Source organism: Zalophus californianus, chromosome 8 (genome assembly GCF_009762305.2).
Source record: "Zalophus californianus isolate mZalCal1 chromosome 8, mZalCal1.pri.v2, whole genome shotgun sequence".
NCBI lineage: Eukaryota > Metazoa > Chordata > Mammalia > Carnivora > Otariidae > Zalophus > Zalophus californianus.
Window position 1 is genome coordinate 119475734 of NC_045602.1, and position 18714 is coordinate 119494447.

Genomic DNA, 18714 nt, shown 5'->3' on the forward strand with positions numbered 1-18714 from the left:
TATTTGCATGGGTTTTTATTTCTTTGCAAATAAAGGTAAGAATCATGGTATACATGTAATTATGGATTACTTTTGGATGCTGCCTTTAAAAAAAAGAAGAAAAGGGAGTGAATGTTTATTTATTCATATACTGTTTACCTGCCAGGCAGGCCCAAACTAACTTTCATGAAGCTTTGCTGCCAGATTATTAGGGTAATTAATCTATAATTAATGAGCATGTCCTAGTGATGAATTTATCTCGTACATCTTTTCAGTCCTGTTCCAGATTATATCAAATCAACTGTAGAAACTGTGATGAAAATTCACCAGACAGAGGGAGATGGAGACATACTAGCATTTCTGACTGGACAGGTAATTCCACTGGAATTTTCTCTGATGAACGGACACGTTAAGGCAGCACCAAAATTAAACAGGGGCCTGTTCCTTTACTTAGCCATTCATTTCATGTTTTATTGTGTTTTGTGTTTACTTAATTGCGTACAAAATTGTTTGGATTGATGTCATTCATCTACTGACTAGGTTGTCCAGGAATCATTAGTTCCCAGCTGTTCTGTCTGCAGAGGGTTCAGTATATTTTAAGTTTATTAGTTGAGTCCAGAGTAAATGATGTAGTCAGTGGCTGTTTTGTTTACCACAATGAAATATTGCGTTAGGTACATTTTGTGCAAGCCTCTTTCCCATTGATACCACTCCTCCTGGAGGTGGTTAGTGGGCATATCTCTGGAAGGACAACTGAACGAAGCCCAAGAGCACTGTTCAGAACCGCCCTCCTGCCATAATCTTTTCCACTGTCAACACTTTCCATGGTACCGTAATCTCTTCTGGGGAAAGCTTCTAGCGATTGCATATGTCACGGCTTGTCCATATGTATGGCATCCTTTGTTTGCCACAGTACATGAAAGCTGAGTAAGATAGGCTTTGGTTTTGTTTATCGGGAGCTCTTCTATTCACTGCAGATAGTAGAGATTTCAGTAATGAATCTGACACTTGCAAATTTTCACCCTATAGGCACCGCTGTTCAGTAGCATTTGATTGAAAACCACGCCCAAGCAGAGTGTGGTCACACTAGAAATCATGAATCTGACCGCAATTAAAACTCTGATCCTGATTTTCATTTTCTTTCAAGTCTGATAAAATGGTGTGCTGGATTGATCTTGGTTTCTTTGGTTTTTCCTGGTTGGATGTCTTTAGGAAGAGGTGGAGACTGTCGTGTCAATGCTGATTGAGCAGGCTCGGGCGCTGGGTCGAACTGGGATGAAGAGACACCTCCGGGTTCTCCCCATGTACGCAGGACTACCTTCCTTTGAGCAAATGAAAGTGTTTGAAAGGGTGTCCCGCAGTGTCAGAAAGGTGAGACTAACCCGATGACCAGGGCTGTTTGCAGCCAGCTGGGGTTGTGTCAGTGCCCCTTCCCTATGCACTGGGAAGATTTTTTTTTTTTTTTTTTTAATTGAAGTGAAGCTTGCTAAATGGGAAGGTTTCTTTAAGAGTTTTAGGTCCGTGTTTCTGTACAGTAGATCTAAAAGCACACAATAAATAGTATGTTGTAGAGATTTCTAAACCTGCCTCACAGAAGGGTCACTCTGACAGTAATTATCAGAGCAAGTGACTTCCCTTTGCCTCTTTTCCGCCTGCTCAGTATTTCCCCACGGCCCAATATTAGCTTGGCTTAAACGATTGTCTAGGTGAATTGTGATCAGTCAGGAACAATAGCTAAATTACTACAAATGGTTTCTAAACCATTTGTTTTAGACATCAGTTAGCCTATAGAGCCAAATTTAAATCAATTAATTCAGGGTGTGGCTTAAAAATATTTAGCCTTGAAATTGGGGTGGGGGAGGGTGTGGTGAGAAGCACTGGTTGGAAGGAACCAGCAGGCAGCCAGTCTGTGTCCTGCTCATCACCCCCTGGGCCTTACTTGGCTTTCCCGAAGCTGGCTTAATGTAGCTGTTTATCAGCAAGTGGCAGAGAGGACAGTGGGTGAGGGATGGTCTGAGGGTCCACTCCCAATTCAGACCACTTAGAAGAAGGTGCTCAGCCTCATGGGCATTGGGATGAAGCACCTCAAGTTGGCCCCGCCAAATGTGAACTGTGGCCAATCAGTCAGGAGGCCTGGATTCTGTGCCTGAGTTACTCTGCGCCTGGATGAGTTACTCAGCCTCAAGCCCAGTTTTTTCAGCTGTGAAACATAAATAAGAACCTTTGGATCGGTGGTTCTCTGGTATAAAATCATAAATGTCTACTGTATAAAAATGGTAGGAAGATTTTTATAAGATGATAGATACAAAAGTGCTTTTAAAAAGTTCTAAATGCTGTCTATCTATACATGTTCCTTGCTTCTCAAAACCTTCCAGGGGCAGTGCCCGGTGCACTTGAGATAAAATGTAAACACCTCACGGTGGCCCAGAGACAGCACATGGTCTGGCCCTTGCTGTCCTTCAGCCTCATCTCGTCCTTCCTCTGGATTCTGGCCTCTCTGCCTCTTTCTCCCTTCTGTGAACTCTTTCTTCTTCCTGGATATCTAGAGGGTTGCCTGCCTCTTGTTACTCAGGCCTCAGTTCAAAATCTTCGTTTAGAGAGGCTTTCCCTGGCCATCCAAAGTAGCACAGCCCACTATTATTAATACACAGGGAACACTTTAAGTGCTATGTAATGTTGTATTACTGCTCTGTCACATTTTGTTCATGGTATTTGTCACTCTGAGGTTATCTGCTTGTTTATGTTCACTGCTTCTCCACCCAAACACACTAGAATGCAGACTCTGGGAGAACAGGGACCTTGTCTTCCGTGTTCATACATCCCCAGCACTTTGAACAGTGCCTGCAAAGCACAGACCTTCAGAAAATAGTTCCAAGTGTGAGTGAATGAATGAATAAAGATGTTCAGGGTGGTGATTTGCTTTAGTTGTGCAGAAGGCAAAAACTAACATTTGTTGAGTATTTATTATGGGCCAAGCACCAAGCTGCAATTGCTTTATGGATATTTCACATTTGATGCCCCCCCACGACCCAGCAGGGGGTGAATATTCTGTAGATGAGGGACTGGCAGGAATTTAAGTAACTTGTCCAAAGTCACACCTTGGAGAATTCAAACCCAGGGCACCCTAACCCTAAAACTCATGTTCTTTCCAGTATATTAAACTGCCTCTTACAGATTCTACACTGTTGGACATATCTTTAAGAAATCTTTTAGGATTTTGAGTAGTTTCTTAAAAGTGAAAAGAACCAGATAACTTCTCTTTTTACTTTTCTTGCTGTGGGGACTTAGGTGATAGTGGCCACCAATGTGGCCGAAACCTCCATTACAATCAGCGGGATTGTGTATGTGATTGACTGTGGCTTCGTGAAACTCCGAGCCTACAATCCCAGGACGGCCATTGAGTGCTTGGTGGTGGTCCCGGTGTCCCAGGCATCAGCCAACCAGCGTGCAGGACGTGGTGGCCGCAGCCGCTCGGGAAAATGTTACCGCCTTTATACAGGTTAGTGTGGCGTTCCTTCAGGGCTTTTGACTTTCTCCTAGTTAGTCTGAGCACTGCAGAGTATCACAGATGTTTCCCGCATGGGCAGAACTTCACATAAAATTCCAGACTCCCCCCTCACCAGGCCCTCTGTCCCTTGGCCCCGCTGTTGTCTTTGCTACTGCTCCCATTGGCCGAGGCTGGCCCATGAGTCCCCAGTTATTGCCATCCCCATTCCAGCCTAATGTCTGGGTGTAGACCTCCCTGTAGTCTGAGCCACATATCTCAGATCCTGTCTTTCTTACCTTTCCGGCAGCCTAACAAGTGCTGCTTTCTTGTTCTGGGAAGAACGAGAATCCTGACTCCTATGAGGCCTCACAGTGGGTTCCATCTTTGCCTCTGGTTCAGAGCATCTTTGCAGAGTGAAAATGGCAGGCTCTGTCCTGAGACCACTGATAGAAAGAAAGCAAATAGTTGTTCAGCTCCTGCTCTTTGGCAGGCACCATGCTAGGCTCTGAAGGAGCAAGATCAAATTATGATAAAGACTGCCCCAGCCCTTCAGGAACTTTCTCTCCAGCTTGAAGGCAGCCTTGCTTTCGACAGTGATATGTCCAGAGCTTCTCTCTCTCTCTCTGTGCCTCTCTTTTGTGGGTGATGGCACCAAGATTTCTCCTCAGTTGTCCAGACTTAATTTTCACATTATTTTTAATCCTCTGTCTAGCATCCGTCTGCGCTCACTTCCCAGATCCAGGGGTTTCATTTGTCTCTTCTTTCCTTCCGGTAACCATCACCCTTGTTCAGTCCTTATTTTTTCTTGTAGCAAACGTTTACAGAGCACCTGCCGTAGGCCAGCCACTGTGCCAGGGTTTGGGAGATCTTGGGCTAGGTGAGACGTGGTCTGTGGGCACGTGGTGGACAGTCAGGTGCCGGAGGCAGCCCTGCAAACCGATCGGCATATTATAGTGTGATAGGGTTGCCATACTGGAATGAGCCTTGGAAGCAGAGCACAGGGAGTTACGCTGCCGGGGAGGGCTTCACAACTGAACATTTGTGCCTGATCTTACTGACCACCCAGCGGTTCTCCCGGGGAAAGGATAGCAGCAGGCAGAGGGGATGGAATGTTATAGGTATGTGGTGGGGAGGAAGCAGGTGAGGGGGGTATCCATGGGAGGGGGCAGGCAGAGCCAGAGGCTAGGGCGATAGGAGGAAAGAGAGCACCGAGGGTTAAAAGGCATCTGGAAATTTAGAAGAAGAGAAAGTTTCAGGATACTTGAAAACAAATGTTTTGAGGTGCAATTCCTATCACATAAAGTTAACCATTTTAAATCAAACCGTTCAGTGGGATTTAATTACATCCGCAGTGTGCATCACTGCCTCTGTCTAGTTTCAGAGTATTTCCCTTACTCTGTACCCATTAAGCAGCTTCTCCGCACTCCTCCCTGGCAACCACCAGTCTGTTCTGTCTCCATGGGTTTATCCGTTTAGGATATTTTGTATAAATGGGATCATAAATATGTGACCTTGTGTGTCTGGCTTCTTTTATTTAGCGTAATGAATGCTAAATGTTTTCCAGGTTCATCTCTGTTGTATTAGTGCTTCATTCTTTTTTTTTTTTTTTTTTCTTAAGAGAGGGGGAGGGGACGTGGGGGCAGGGGGGAGAGGGGGAATAGAGAATTTCAAGCAGGCCCCCGCCCAGCACAGAGCCCAACTTGGGGCTCAGTCTCACGACCCTGAGATCATGACCTGAGCTGAAATCAAGAGTTGGCCGCTCAACCGAGTCACCCAAGGTACCCCAGTACTTCATTCTTTTTTATGGCTGAATAATATTTCATGGATGGATATGTCACAGTTAGTTTATCTGTACATCAGTTGATTATTTCCACCTTTTGGCTTTTGTGAATAGCTGCTACTATGAAACTGTGTTTTGAGTACCTGTTTTTAATTCTTTTGAGCATATACCTGGGAGTGGAATTGTGGGGTCATACATGTTGAACTTTTTGAGGAACTCAGGCTATTTTTAAAGAAGAAATGGCCCGCCTATCTCATCCTCCAAAGAAATAAAGTCACAGAATGCAGACTAAAGATAGGCAGGTTGATTTGGTTGAAAGGTCACCAGCCTCCTTAGCAGGAGCAGTTTTAGTGGAGTGGGGTTGGGTAGGGCCCACCTGACAGTAATGGGGTATACTAGCATCCAGCCTCTAGGCTTTCTTGGCTGACTGGCTTTTAGATGAGCTTTCACAGAGTGTATTCCTGAGCAGGGTGCTATGTGCTCAGACCCTGAACTGTTTCCCAGAATCCTCCAGGACTTCTCCTGGCTTATGTTCTTCCACTATCCACATACCTGCCCTACACTGCATCCCACCTGCAGACCGCTCTTCCTAAACGTACTTTCTGTTTTTCCACATCCACATCTCATATCTTTGATACCTTTCCTTGGGCTGTTTCCTCCGCCCAACAGATCCCCCTTATCCTTCAAATCCTCTCTCAAATGACAACTCCTTCATGAAGTGACCTCACATGCTTTTTTGCAATGACTGTGTTTCCTCGTTCCCTGAGCCTCCACTCTCCTTCAGGAGGACTCTTCACTGGTTGGGACCTGGCCTTGGAGGTGACCGTTTTTGGTCTTGGTCCCAGGCCCTTTCATATTACTGAAGCTTCTGGAGGCTGTTCCTGCTGCTCCTGGCCCAGGGCCTCACACACTTGGTCTTCAGTAGAGTTTAACTGAATGTCATTAACTCTTGGGCAGCACTGTTTCCTTTGAGCGGCTTCTCGGCAGGGTCGTCCTGGTATCTGAGAACATCGATTCTCCCTCCGTCAGCAGTATGCTTGGAAAATGTGGTTATCCTACCAAAAAGCTATCCCCCAAATGCTCTTGAAACTCAAAAGGAATGTTCCATCTGGAACTTCCTGCTGTTGCTTGTTCTTCAGCATCTCCCAGGTAGACCCATGCCTGTGGCCATTTGTATCAGTTGATCCACAGAACATTGGTTATCTGTTCACTCACAACCTTTTTGAAAAAGTTCTTCAGTGATAGTGCTATTTCTTCCTGGCACCTCTTGGTGTTGTTTTCTTTCTCTAGTTAACAAAAGCCTTATGATCTGCATGGAGGTTGGGCCAGCCTTGACCTAAGGAGGGTGTGCACAGTTAAAATGTTGACTGATGTGAGAGGGATTTTGTGGGTGTAGCCTTCTCTATATAATCCATAAGCTTTCTGAATATATACCAAAGTGATTTAATCCCTTCCTTCCTCTCCCCGCCCCCCTCACTGCCCTGTTTGTCAGGCTTTTCTGAAAAGGCCTCCAAGGTCTCTCCCTCCCTACCCCTTCTCCTGCCCCTCCCATCTTGGCACCTCTGTGCCTTGTGGAGCTTTTTCCTGTTGGAGGTCACCTTTTGTTCCTGATGGGGCATTGTAAGCATTTGTTCATCTGTTTGGTGACCAGATTCTGAGTGTGATGTGGGCCTGGCTCGTCGGTTTTAAAAGTTAGATTTGGACAACTTTTGCTCTTTGTAAGATTTGGTCTTTTCTTATATTCTAGTGATTTACTTTGAGATTGTTCTTTGCTTATAGTTACAGGTCTTGCCTTCTAGACTTACTGCAGCCCCAAGCAGAGGTAGTGGGGCCTGGGTTCCAGTCGTGATCCAGCACATACCTGTGGCTTTGATTTCACGTTCTGCTGACAAAAAGCACCATTAAAAAAGCATCCTAAAGTAAAAGAACAGACTTGTATAAGGATATATTATTTATAAAGATATAAACTGCTAAGGTACCTTTTTAAATAGAATGGTGTTTTCTGAATAGGAAACTACTCTGTGTCGTGATATCATATGCATCTGATCCTAGAGTCTTCAAGCCTCTCCTTAGAGAAGGAAGACTGTCCCTTGGGCGGAATGATTGCATTTGATAGTGGCATTTGACCCCAAACAGTTCTGATTTTTTATCCTCAGAGGAAGCCTTTGACAAGCTGCCTCAATGCACCGTCCCTGAGATGCAGCGTAGCAATCTGGCGCCTGTCATCCTACAGCTGAAAGCGCTAGGGATCAACAACGTCCTCAGGTTCCACTTCATGTCGGTAAGTCCTGCCTTCTCTCTGGAATGCCCGCGGGCAAATGTCAGGACATTAGATAGAGTGCATCACTTTTTGTTTTTTTTTTAATTTCCACTTAGCTCCTGTGTCGTGTGCCTACTTTGCACCAGGCCCCGTGCAGGGTACGGGGGAGCAGGGCCAGAGAGGGCAGACACAAATCCTGTTCTTGCCGGGCGGGCGGGGGTGGATGATAAGTAAGTGGGTAATTGCCATGCTTGGGTCCAGTGCTCTGAGACGAAGGAAGGGCCCCAGCCTGGTTAGTCTTGTGCGGAGTGAGACCTGGAACCCAAGCAGGACTTCACCAGGTCAGGAGGTGAGGAGATCCGGGACGGCGAGTGTGTAGAGGTCTGCGTGAGGGAATATCACAGCTGGGGGAGCCAGGAGGGCTGTGACAGAGCTTCGGGGGATGTCCTCGTGGCTGATCGCCCTTCTGCTTATTTCCTGGGGCAGGTCCCTGGGAGTAGAATTATTGGGTCAAACAGCCATAGTCATTGGGTACGTCCTTGATGTGTGGCCAGATTGCTGTACGCTCCAGCAGTGCACGCTGCCCCACACACTGTGCCTCTGCCATGCCGTGGTACTTCCTTTTAGAGGTTTGCTTATTTGACTGATGTTAGGAGGGAGAAGGGAAGGGAGGACAGGTATCTGTACCTTATTGTTTGATTTCTCAAAAGACAGTTTAAAAAAAAAACCATTTATTGTCCACTCTATATTTCTTCTGAATTGTTAAACCATTTATCTGTTAGAATTAGTGTTTATTGTGGTTTTTAAGAGTCCTTTAATTATTAAAGACATTAACCTTTGTTTATGGTATTTCTTGCAAATGGTTTTTTAGTTATTTGTATTTTATTGTTTTTTTATTTATTTTTTTAACGTGCAGACATATAAGTATTTCCACAGTAAAATCTTTCTGTCTCTGTCTCTCTGATTTCTTCTGTTATTCCTGTCCTTATGGAGCACTTCCCCACATCTAGGTCAGTTAGTAAACATTCAGTCATATTTTCTTCTTGAATTTTTATGATTTGAGAAGACTAGCGTTTTATCTCTTGTTCTATCCCAGCTGCATTGTTACGTGGTGTGAGAAGCCCGGATTCTCAGATAATAAAATCCCTCATGTCATATATGTCATGATGAACTAGGTGAATGAAGGAATAGAAAATATCAGTCTCTCTCCCAAAGAAAACAACTGTGTGTTTATCATAAGTATGGAAAAAATATACTCTTTGATTATTGGTGTATGCAAGAAATTATAGAGAAGGTAAACAGTATATGCAAATTAAAAGCTTCAGAAAAGCCTCCCATCTAAGATGAAAGGAAAACATATAATGGCAAAAATGATATATCAGCGTCTCGAAAACTGCAGTTTGTCAAGCATCATTTGGAATAAATATCCACTGAAGAAAGAGCTAAAGGAAAGGGAGCCACACAAATAGTAAACTAACATTGGAACATGTTTGGCTTCTCTAGAAGAGAAATAAGTGCAAATTGAAATAGCTGTAAAATACCACTTCACATTAGTTAAGTGATCAAACAGGAAGAAAAAGGAGAAAGTCCAAAGCTGACACAGTTTGGGAAAGCGGTTTCATCCTCTGCTGCTTCAGTCCTGGAGGGCTTTCTGATGTTATTTTATGAGGCTTAGAAACGCCTCGTATTTCTTCTCAGGGAAGTTTCTCCTGAGAAAAAGAGGAAAAGAACGTACATAGTGTGATCATGTTTATAGTATCATTGTATATTAAATTTTTAAATAGAATAATGAAAATCATAAACTTTTGGACAACTGAAGAATGAGGAAAATACATACAAATTCATCTTCATATATTCCCTTCTGGTTATTTTCTCCTGAAACTGTGGTATTTTTGTTTTTTTTTTTACAGTTGAAATCACAGGCCACATATAATTTTGTTTATTTAGCAGTGTTAGTTAAAGTAGCAAAGAACTGAAAACTCAGTTGCTCAGGAGGAAGACAATTGTGTATTTTATGGAGTATGACCTTGTTGGAACATTATGCACCCATCCCAAGTAATCACTGTGAAGTTTCTCTGGGTTAACAAACAAACAAACAATGAAAACAGAAAACCATGCAGAAAAACAAACTAAAATTATACATATGCAGTCTTTCCAATTATGTTAAAACGTTCGCATATGGTCCCAAATGAGATGAGGCCAGAGAGAAATACTAGTCAGTGTGTGTTTAGGTGAAAATACCAGAGATGTGATTTGGATCCAGAGAATCAGACCGAAGATCACAATAGCACCTTTGCTTAAATTAACGTTAGATTGCCTAGCATTCTTTCTTTTCAGAAATTCAGATTCTGCGTATGTCAGTTTGCCCCCTGTGGGCGCGAGGCCTGGTGCAGTGTTACCCACCAGGGCTGCTGGAGTAGAAGGTTGAGACTGTGAAGGACAAAATCAGAAGTGTCTGATGAGAGTGTAGGACTAAACAGGAAGGTTGTTCAAGGTAGGAACCCATCACTTCTGGTGGAGGGGAGCATGAGGGAGGGCTCCAAGGGACAATGTTTAATCAAGCCGACACTGAAGACCAAATAGTAGTAAAGATGCTGTGAAGGAGAGGAAGGGCATTTCAAGGGCACCAGCACGAAACACAAGCATGGAGGCTGGTATGTATGGGGCACATGAGAGGGAAGAGTGGATTTGAGCAGGAAATAGTCACATTTTATGTCTGTTACCTGAAGAAATTAATTTAGGAGGATTTTTATGTTTTTACAGCCCCCCCCAGCCCAGTCGATGGTTCAAGCGTTGGAGTTACTCTATGCCCTGGGAGGTATGCCTGTCTCTTATGTGTTCTCTGATCTGCTTACTAATAGATGGTATTGGTTAGGTTGTATTCACGTTAGGGCTCCTTAGTATCTTCAGGGATGAGACTGGTTCTCCCCATATATATAATCCTTTTAACAACCCTTAAGCTTCATGGAAATAAAAAGGTGGGACCATAATTAGATTAATAGTACATTAATTCCAGTTAGGACAATGAATTTATAAAGCATGTTGGTATATCAGGAGCTATTAATAACCATCATTAGAGCCGCACTCCTAAAAGACATCTAGAAGATTCCCTACCAGTATTTCAGGTGTTACCTCTCCAGGCCTATTTCTCAGTCCCTCCACCCCATCCTAAAACCTCTGGCTTAGTGTTCTCTCCCTTTTTTCCCTCATTTCATTCCTGGAGTTCCCTGTGGAGAATTGGGCCATTGACCAGCCTGTGGAATTCTTTGGGGCAAGGAAACACCATGCTTTGGAAGAACCTCTGTTCTCTTGTTTAAAAATGTAGTGTTTAAGATAGAGAAAACTGTAGCCTTGAATTCACCTGTTGAGGAAGTACCTAACTTCTGTGAATGTTGCCCCAAGTGAACGTAATGTCTGGTTTGGTAGTAAGTTTCGGTGGAGGTTTTGTCCTTTGAGATTGTTTTGTTTGTTTTTAACATCTTTGTTGAGGTATAATTCACACACCATACAGTATACCCATTTAAAGTGTACAGTTCAGTGGTTTTTAGTATATTCACAGGGTTGTGCGACCATCACCCCAAGTTTAGAGCATTTAGAACAATTTCATCACCTTAGAAAGAAACCCTGTACCCATGAATGCTCATGCCCCACTCCCTTTCCCCTCTTCCCAACCCCAGGCAGTTTACTGATCTAATCTCTGTAGACTTGCCTATTCTGGAATCTCACATAAATAGAATCATATAATCTGTGGTCTTTTGTGATTGGCTTCTTTCACTCAGCATGATGTTTTCAAGGTTCATCCGTGTTGTAGCATGTGTCGACACTTCATTCCTCTTTATTGCTGAATAATATAGCATTGCATGGATTGGATATGCCACATAATATCCTTAGCCGTTGAGCAGTTGATGGACATTTGGGTTGTTTCCCCTTTTTGGCTAATGTAAATAATGCTGCCGTAAACATTTATGTGCTAGTTCTTGGTGGACATTCCTACCAGCAGGGTATGAGGGTTCCACTTGCTCCACATGATAGCAAGTGGCCAACACTTGTTATCTGTCTTCTGTGTTATAGGCATCCTAGTGGGAATGAAGTGCTATCTTGTGGATTTGATTTGCATTTCTCTAATGACTAATGGTGTAAGCACTTCTTCATGTGCTTATTGTCCACTCATAGATCTTCTCTGGAGAAATGTCTATTCAAATCCTTTGCCCATTTTTACTTGGGGTACTGTCTTTTTATTACTGAGTTAGAGGAGTTCTTTATGTGTTCTGGGTATAAGTTTCTTATCAGATCTGTGACTTGTAAATACTTCACCCATTCTGTGGTTGGCTTTTCTTCTTTCTTGATAGTATCATTTGTAGTGCAAAAGTTCTATGTTTTCATGTAGTTCAATATATGTATTTCTTCTTTTGTTGCTTGTGCTTTTGGTGTCTTACCTAAGAAACCATTGCACAACCCATGGGTGTGGAGATCTCTCTTGGGTTTTCTTTGAAAAGTTTTTGTAGTTTGAGCTCTTACAGGTAGTAAGGCTGTGCTCCTTTTTGAGTTAATTTTTTTTTTAAACGGGGTCCATCTTCATTCATTATGTTTGTGATACTTCCCCACAAAGGAATAGCCAATTACTGATTTAAAAGATTGTCAAGTGAATTAAAAGGCCTTTAGGTGGGTCTGCATCAAGTCAGCCCAGAGTGAGTGTGCTGGAATAGGTTCCCATCCCTGTTCTCAGGCATGTGATAGGACCCTGAAAGCAGGGTTTCCTGGGATAGTCCGTAATGAGTATGAGAGAACATTGACAACATAGAAGTTTTTCATTTGGATTGATTTGCCTCTAATCCAACAGGATGAAAGTTGAAATTTTTTCTATTTCTTCACTGCCCTAAGTAAGCTGGAGAAGGCAGGGGGAACCACCCAACTTAATTTACAGGTACAAGCTGAATTGTCACCTTTCAAGAGATGATTACATGGGAACAGAAGAGAAATTACCTTTCCTGTCTTATTCTGAGCTCTGCAACATGTATTTTAATGGTACATCTTGGGAATAGTCTGAATGGCAGTAAAACAATAGTCAGTGTCTCCGGAATCCCATACCTGAATATTGGCTAGTGGCACAGAGGCAAGGAGGGATGTGGGGAATTGGAGTCCATCCAGTTCAGTAAACTGCCCAGGAGGCAGTTGGATGAACGGTTCTGGTATTGGCATCCAAGGGAGATCTGGGCAGATGTTTAGATTTGTAGTCGCCGGCCTTGTAATCGCTCTCATAGTGTGGGAGGAGTGGAGGGCGTGGGATGCCCTTCTGGGACATCTGCACTTGCACTTGGAAGGAGCAGTCTCTGGGGTGGATGAGGGGAGTGGGGAGCGGGAGGAGGCTGCAGGGCTGTTTCCTTGGAATGAAGTCCTTGAATAGAAGCTATTAGAAGTATCAGTTTTTCAATAAAATTGGCTATTCAGGAGCTCAGAGGGGGTCTTCTTTTAATGTAACAGCACTCTGATGTAAGATTGAGTTTGGTAGCATGATTCATCTTTTGGACACCTTTTCCTAGTGTACATCATCGTTTATCCTCCTGATAACCGTACATCTTCCAACACAATGGTGCATGCCTTCTGATTTCTGTTGTTCTTGTTCTTACGGCAGGTCTGGACAAAGACTGTCGCCTAACTGAACCGCTTGGCATGAGAATCGCAGAGTTTCCTTTGAATCCCATGTTTGCAAAAATGCTGCTTGAATCAGGTAGGTAGAGACCAATAGTTCTCATTGATTCAGTCACAGGATTAGTTCTTCGAATTTTGTGCACCCTGGGGAAGGGCATGATATATTCCGAGTAGTGAAGGAGCTTTCCTCTAACGTTGTCTGATTTGGGGCATGTTGTTGTTAACTGGGGATTCTGTGTCAGTCACCATTAATTAATTCAGTAAACACCTTTGTTTTCCTGGGGGGCCCAGAACGGACGCCTGATTTTTTTTTTTTTAAACAGAAGTTTTTTGTTTTTTTGTTTTTTTAATTATGGTAGAAAATACATAAAATATACCATTTTAACCATTTTTAAGTTCTGAGGCATTAAGTACACTCACATTGTCAATCAGCCCTTATCACCATCCATTTCCAGAACTTTTTCATCTTTTCAAACTGAAACTCTGTCCCCATTAAACACGAACTCCCCACTCCCCCCCGCCCCCCGCCCTGTAGCCACCCTCCTACTCTGTCTTCATGAATTTGAGGATCCTGGGAACCTCCCTTCAGTGGAATCCTACAATATTTGCCCTTTTGTGACAGATTTATTTCACTTGACTTACTGTCTTCTAAGGTTCATTCGTGCCGTAGCCTATGTCAGAATGCCCCTCTTTAAGGCTGACTAGTATTTCACTGTGTGTATGTACTGTTCATCTGTCGATGGACACTTGCGTTGCTTTCACCTTCCGGGTATCCTGAGTAGGGCTGCTGTGAGCATTGGCATACGAGCATCTGTTGGAGTCCCTGCTTTCACTTCTTTTGGGTATATACTTCCAGTGGAATTGCTGGATCATCCAATAATCCTATGTTTAATTTTTTGAGGCCTCACCATACTATTTTCACAGAGGTTACACCCCTTTGTACTCCCACCACCAGCATACAAGGGGCCCAACTTCCCTGACGCCTTCAGATGTTTGTGAGAAAAGGAGTAAGGGGTGAAAGTTCCTAAGTTAGAGGTCAGATCAGAATCATCTACCCACCACCCCTACCACGAAAGGAAGTTAGAATTTTTTCTTGCTTTTGGCTAACTTTTATATTCACTAGCAATTTACAGAGCTGTGTTTCAGACTAAGCATGGTAAGAGGTAGCTTTAGTTTTGAAACATCCAGATGACCTCAGGCTTACATTGAGAAACAGGACTCTTTTTAAGTTTCGGGTGGGGGAGCGTGTCAGCCATGAGGCAGGAAGCTGTGGGGAGGACTACAGAGGGGCAGAAATGTCACCGTCCAGTTCCCCAGCGCACCGATGGCTTGGACGCTGTTCCCAGGCGTGGGCAGCTGCTGCTCACGGAGTGCTGCCCTGGTCTAGGCATGCCTTGGGCTCACTGGGTCGGGTGAGCCCTGTCAGGAGCAAGGCTGTCCCAGAGAAGGGTCCAGGAAGAGAGAGACCGCAGAAGGGACACAACCCATATAATCCCTGCCCTTCCTTTCTGTCTTGGATTTTGGCCAGGATCCTAGCTGTTCCGATGGGAGTAGGGAACAAGTGTGGAGTAAACCTGTCCTTAGGGACACAGCTCCTCTGGCCCCACCGTGGTGCACAGCGAGAGTCCTTGATGTCCCAGCTGCCTAGTATAGCAGCCCCTTTCTCAGAGTCTTCCTGGGCCTCCCTTCATCTGGGCCACATATGGGACATTACATTCAGCAGGGTAAAGGTTGAGATGCTACAACTAAACAGTCAAACTGTATATAAATATATGATTTTAGTTTGTAGTATGGTGTAAGAAAATAACAAAATGTCTTTAACTTCTCATTGACAGTACATGTTTGAAATCAAACATGCTTTTTGTTTTATAGGAAATTTTGGCTGTTCTCAGGAAATTCTAAGCATTGCAGCTATGATGCAAATCCAGAATATCTTTGTGGTCCCCTCAAACCAGAAGTCTCAGGCAGTAAGTCTAGCCTTTTCCCCAAGCCATTCATACTGGCCTCTTTCACTGTGGGCTCCCCTTGTTGAAACTCTCCGGAGCACACTGGCTGTGCAGATGGGATCCACTTGCATTCTGAGTGTTTGCCGTGTGCCTGACATTGTGCCAGACATTTTAGGTGCGTCGTGTTTCCTAGTGTCTTCCCCATAACCCTGGGAGGTAAACACTCTTCTCATCATTTTTAGAGGTGGAGGCACCGAAAGATTAGGTAACTCATTTGTGATTGCACAGCCGTGGGGCAGTTGCCTTTCGCAGTCTGGAGCCCCCAGTCTTAACTGTGACCTGCTGACCTCCCCATGAGGGAAACTGGCCTTCAGGCTTCTCTGGCAGAGACCTGGTGGCACACTAGTGATGTAAGGAGTTGTACCTGGGCACGGCAGGCTGATTTTGCTGGTGGTGGAGGGGTACTCCAAACCAAGGAGATGGCAGGGCTCTGCCTAAGGCCCGGCACCAGAGATGACTGAAGGAGCGAGCGCTGGGGAGACTGGAGAAGTCAGGCTGCGCAGAGCACCCCGGAGGTGAGGCACACCGACAGAGGCAGGCCAGGGTGAGATCGGGGCCGGTTCCTGTGGGAAGAGTGAGAAATAGCAGCCTTGCACATGCAGGAGCTGAACTTGGACTTTCTTACAGTTGCTTGTCTTTTTCCTGACAGTCATAACATGATAGATTATACTTTCCTGCCTCCGTGCCTGGTGGTTAAGTCCATTTTCTCCCTTGTTTTTTGTTTGCCTTTCTCTTAACTCTCTGACAATCCTCCCTCAGAGCAGACAGACTCCTTTGTAAGATGAGGAACCTGAGGCCCTTACCACTGTCTGGAATTGCAGCATTTCCACCCCCCCCCCCCCCAACCCCGGCCCTGGCCCAGTCTCTCCTCTGCTGTGTTCTCTAGCCCGTCCTCCCACCTGCTGTACCATATATTTGTGTGGTTTGCTTGTTTGGTTTTGGCTTCCACCACTCTTTGATTCACTGCTACCTCCCAAATGCTTAGAACGGCGCCTGGCCTCTGGTAGTGCTCAGGAAATACCTCTTAACGAAGGAATGGATGGAAGGCAGGAAGGTGGCTAGGTAGGTTGGTTAAGTATGTGGTATTTGATGCAAAGAGAAAATTCTAGAGTTACTAAGTGTATTTGTGTGCTTATGTATGTATCATATGGGCGGTTTCTTGAACTCATGAGAGCAGGGTGGTGTTGCCCAGGATCTTACAGAAAAGAAAATTGAGGGACGTTGTCTGAAAGGATTGTGCGGCTGGTGGTAGCCCCTGAATACAGAATGTCTGCCACGTGTCAGACAGCTAGCCTCCTGCCCTCCCGGAACTTATATTCTCCTAGGGCTGTGGGGGGCGTTCTTCTGAAAGAGGTGGCATTGACTGGATCGGGGAGGAGAGAGACAAGAACACTAACATCTCTCTGATACTTCTGGCAGGTGTTATAGCGAATCATCTTAATTCCTCAGCAGTCTTGATAGGTTTAATGATCCTGGTTTTACAGATAAGTTGAGGCCGAGAATGGGTACATTACCAATCTGAGGTTTTCAGGAGATGGCAGAGCCGGAGCTGGTGCAGACCAGGTCTTTCTGACTCTGCAGGCCATGAGCTATTCAGCATGTAATGTTACCTCCCTGTACCAGAGGCTCACAGGAGTTCACTTCTAAATGTTGCTTCATTCTTTCCAGATTCGAGTGCACCGAAAATTTGCTGTGGAGGAGGGTGATCATCTCACTATGCTCAACGTGTATGAAGCGTTTATCAAAGTAAGTACAGGTACCACTCGAAAGGCCCCTCCGCCCCACTCAAGGTGATCTGGGAGTGAGGATTCCAGAAGGTCAAGTTTATAAAGGAGTGGCCGAGAGACCTCGGTATTTTTCTCTTAGATTATTGCCAGTACTTCTAATCCACGCATGGGGTCCCTGCCTGGGTTTGTGGTGCCATTTTGCCTGGAAGAACACAGGAGTCGCCTCTGGTTGCCCCCGATGGCTAGCAGCACGCTGACGGCTCAGCCTCCCCGCTCTCCCCACCGCCTCACACCCACCGGTGCTGCTGGATGGCACTAGCAGACATCTGAATAGCAAGCCCGGTTTTATTTTCTGCCAAATAAGTGAGGCCAAGAGTGTGTGGTGTTGAGTTCAGTCTTCAAAGCAGTCTCTGTGAGTCAGCAGGGAGCGGCTGTGAGGGACGTGTGGTGAGGACCTGCGTCTATTCACACACCCTACCCGTATTTAGCCATAGGCGGTGTTAATTTTTATTGTGTTTTTCTGTAATATTCTTAATGTTTTGTAAAACTAAGCAAATAATACAGCTTAAGGGTCTCACCAAAAATTGCTAAAAAGAGAGCTCTAAAGATGATGAAAATCATAAGAAACCTCTCATGTAAAGGAAAGGGTGGGAGGGGGAAATTAGATATTTCAGACTTTCAGCATCTTGTATTTGTTTCTTAAATATTTTCTTAGAAGAGGAGAAATACTAAATTTTTGTTTCACCAGTGATCTAAGGGAGATTATTCATTTAATGAACAGTCTTCAGAAAAGCCCGATCGCTTACTGAGATCATGAATTATGAGTTATGGGAGTTAAAATTCATTTGTATGAGCACAGCGTGCCATCTGCACTCTGAAGCTTGCCCTGCTGGTGGGAATTGGGCGCACGTCTATACCACATTAGTGTATTTTCCTTGGAAAATTTCCTGTGGATGATATTTTCTTCTTTAAAACGCTTTCCTTTCTGGCTTAGAGTAGAATTTCAGAGTACATCTCCACAGCAGTAATTTAGTCTAAGACATAATGATCCTACTTAAGAATATAGAATAAGCACTGTTGATAGAAAAACCATGTGTTGGGGATAAATAATAGTAATTTACACATTATTTCTAAATTGGCAAGTATCATTGCTCACCTGTAGTCTCCTAGAATGATGAACTCAAAAAAAGTTGATTTACAAAGACCCACAGGGAAGTGGGTCTTTCTGATAACTCAGGCCACTCGGGTGGGTATTTCAGATTGAAAACAACTCTGCTTGTCAGCAAGTTCTCCATTGCCCTTTGGCACAGGAAGCGAGATGGAAGAGCAGTCAGACGGTATGCATGGTGGTCAGCATCTGTTTAGGGAGATGGGGCAGAACGGGGACCATTAGGGTGGGTCGATCTCGTCCCACCAAGTAAGCAAAAGGGGGAAGAGGAAACAGGGCACCTCGCAGTGTAGCCATGGTCAAGAACTTGTCTGCGTTTCTCTCACTCCCCCTCTGTCTGGGTTGCCCTGTAGCACAATAAAAACTCTCAGTGGTGTCAGGAACATTTCCTGAATTACAAGGGTCTTGTCAGAGCGGCGACAGTGCGAGAGCAGTTGAAGAAGCTTCTTGTCAAGTTTCAAGTGCCCAAGAAATCTAGTGAAGGTAAGAGCAAACCTCCATGCCCGGTGACGCCCCATCCTGTGCTGTTCATTTGTAGTCCTGGACGGTCCATGCGAGGCTGGTGCAAGGCAGCACGGTGTGCTCCGTACCTTCCCCAGGCTCACATTGCCCGTGTCAGTGAAAAGCTGAGCGTGTAAAAGTAGCATGTTTTTTCCAG

The 18714-nt window shown here is 44.6% G+C and overlaps 1 protein-coding gene across 11 annotated transcripts in view; it reads left to right on the plus strand.

Moving 5' to 3' along the window:
- Positions 1-18714, plus strand: part of DHX35 (DEAH-box helicase 35) — a 117805-nt gene that overhangs the window by 36691 nt on the left and 62400 nt on the right. For 10 of the 11 annotated variants that reach the window (XR_003524666.1, XR_003524668.1, XR_003524667.1 and 7 more), the window contains 9 exons: positions 255-351; positions 1192-1350; positions 3268-3478; positions 7403-7527; positions 10270-10324; positions 13139-13234; positions 15028-15122; positions 16830-16907; positions 18410-18539. Coding sequence is in view for 7 of the 11 variants with exons in the window: in XM_027622281.2 (XP_027478082.1) it covers positions 255-351; positions 1192-1350; positions 3268-3478; positions 7403-7527; positions 10270-10324; positions 13139-13234; positions 15028-15122; positions 16830-16907; positions 18410-18539 (1046 nt within the window). In the remaining 4 variants the exon portion in view is untranslated. The remainder of the gene's footprint in view (positions 1-254; positions 352-1191; positions 1351-3267; positions 3479-7402; positions 7528-10269; positions 10325-13138; positions 13235-15027; positions 15123-16829; positions 16908-18409; positions 18540-18714) is intronic. The other variant, XR_003524669.1, reaches the window with a different exon arrangement.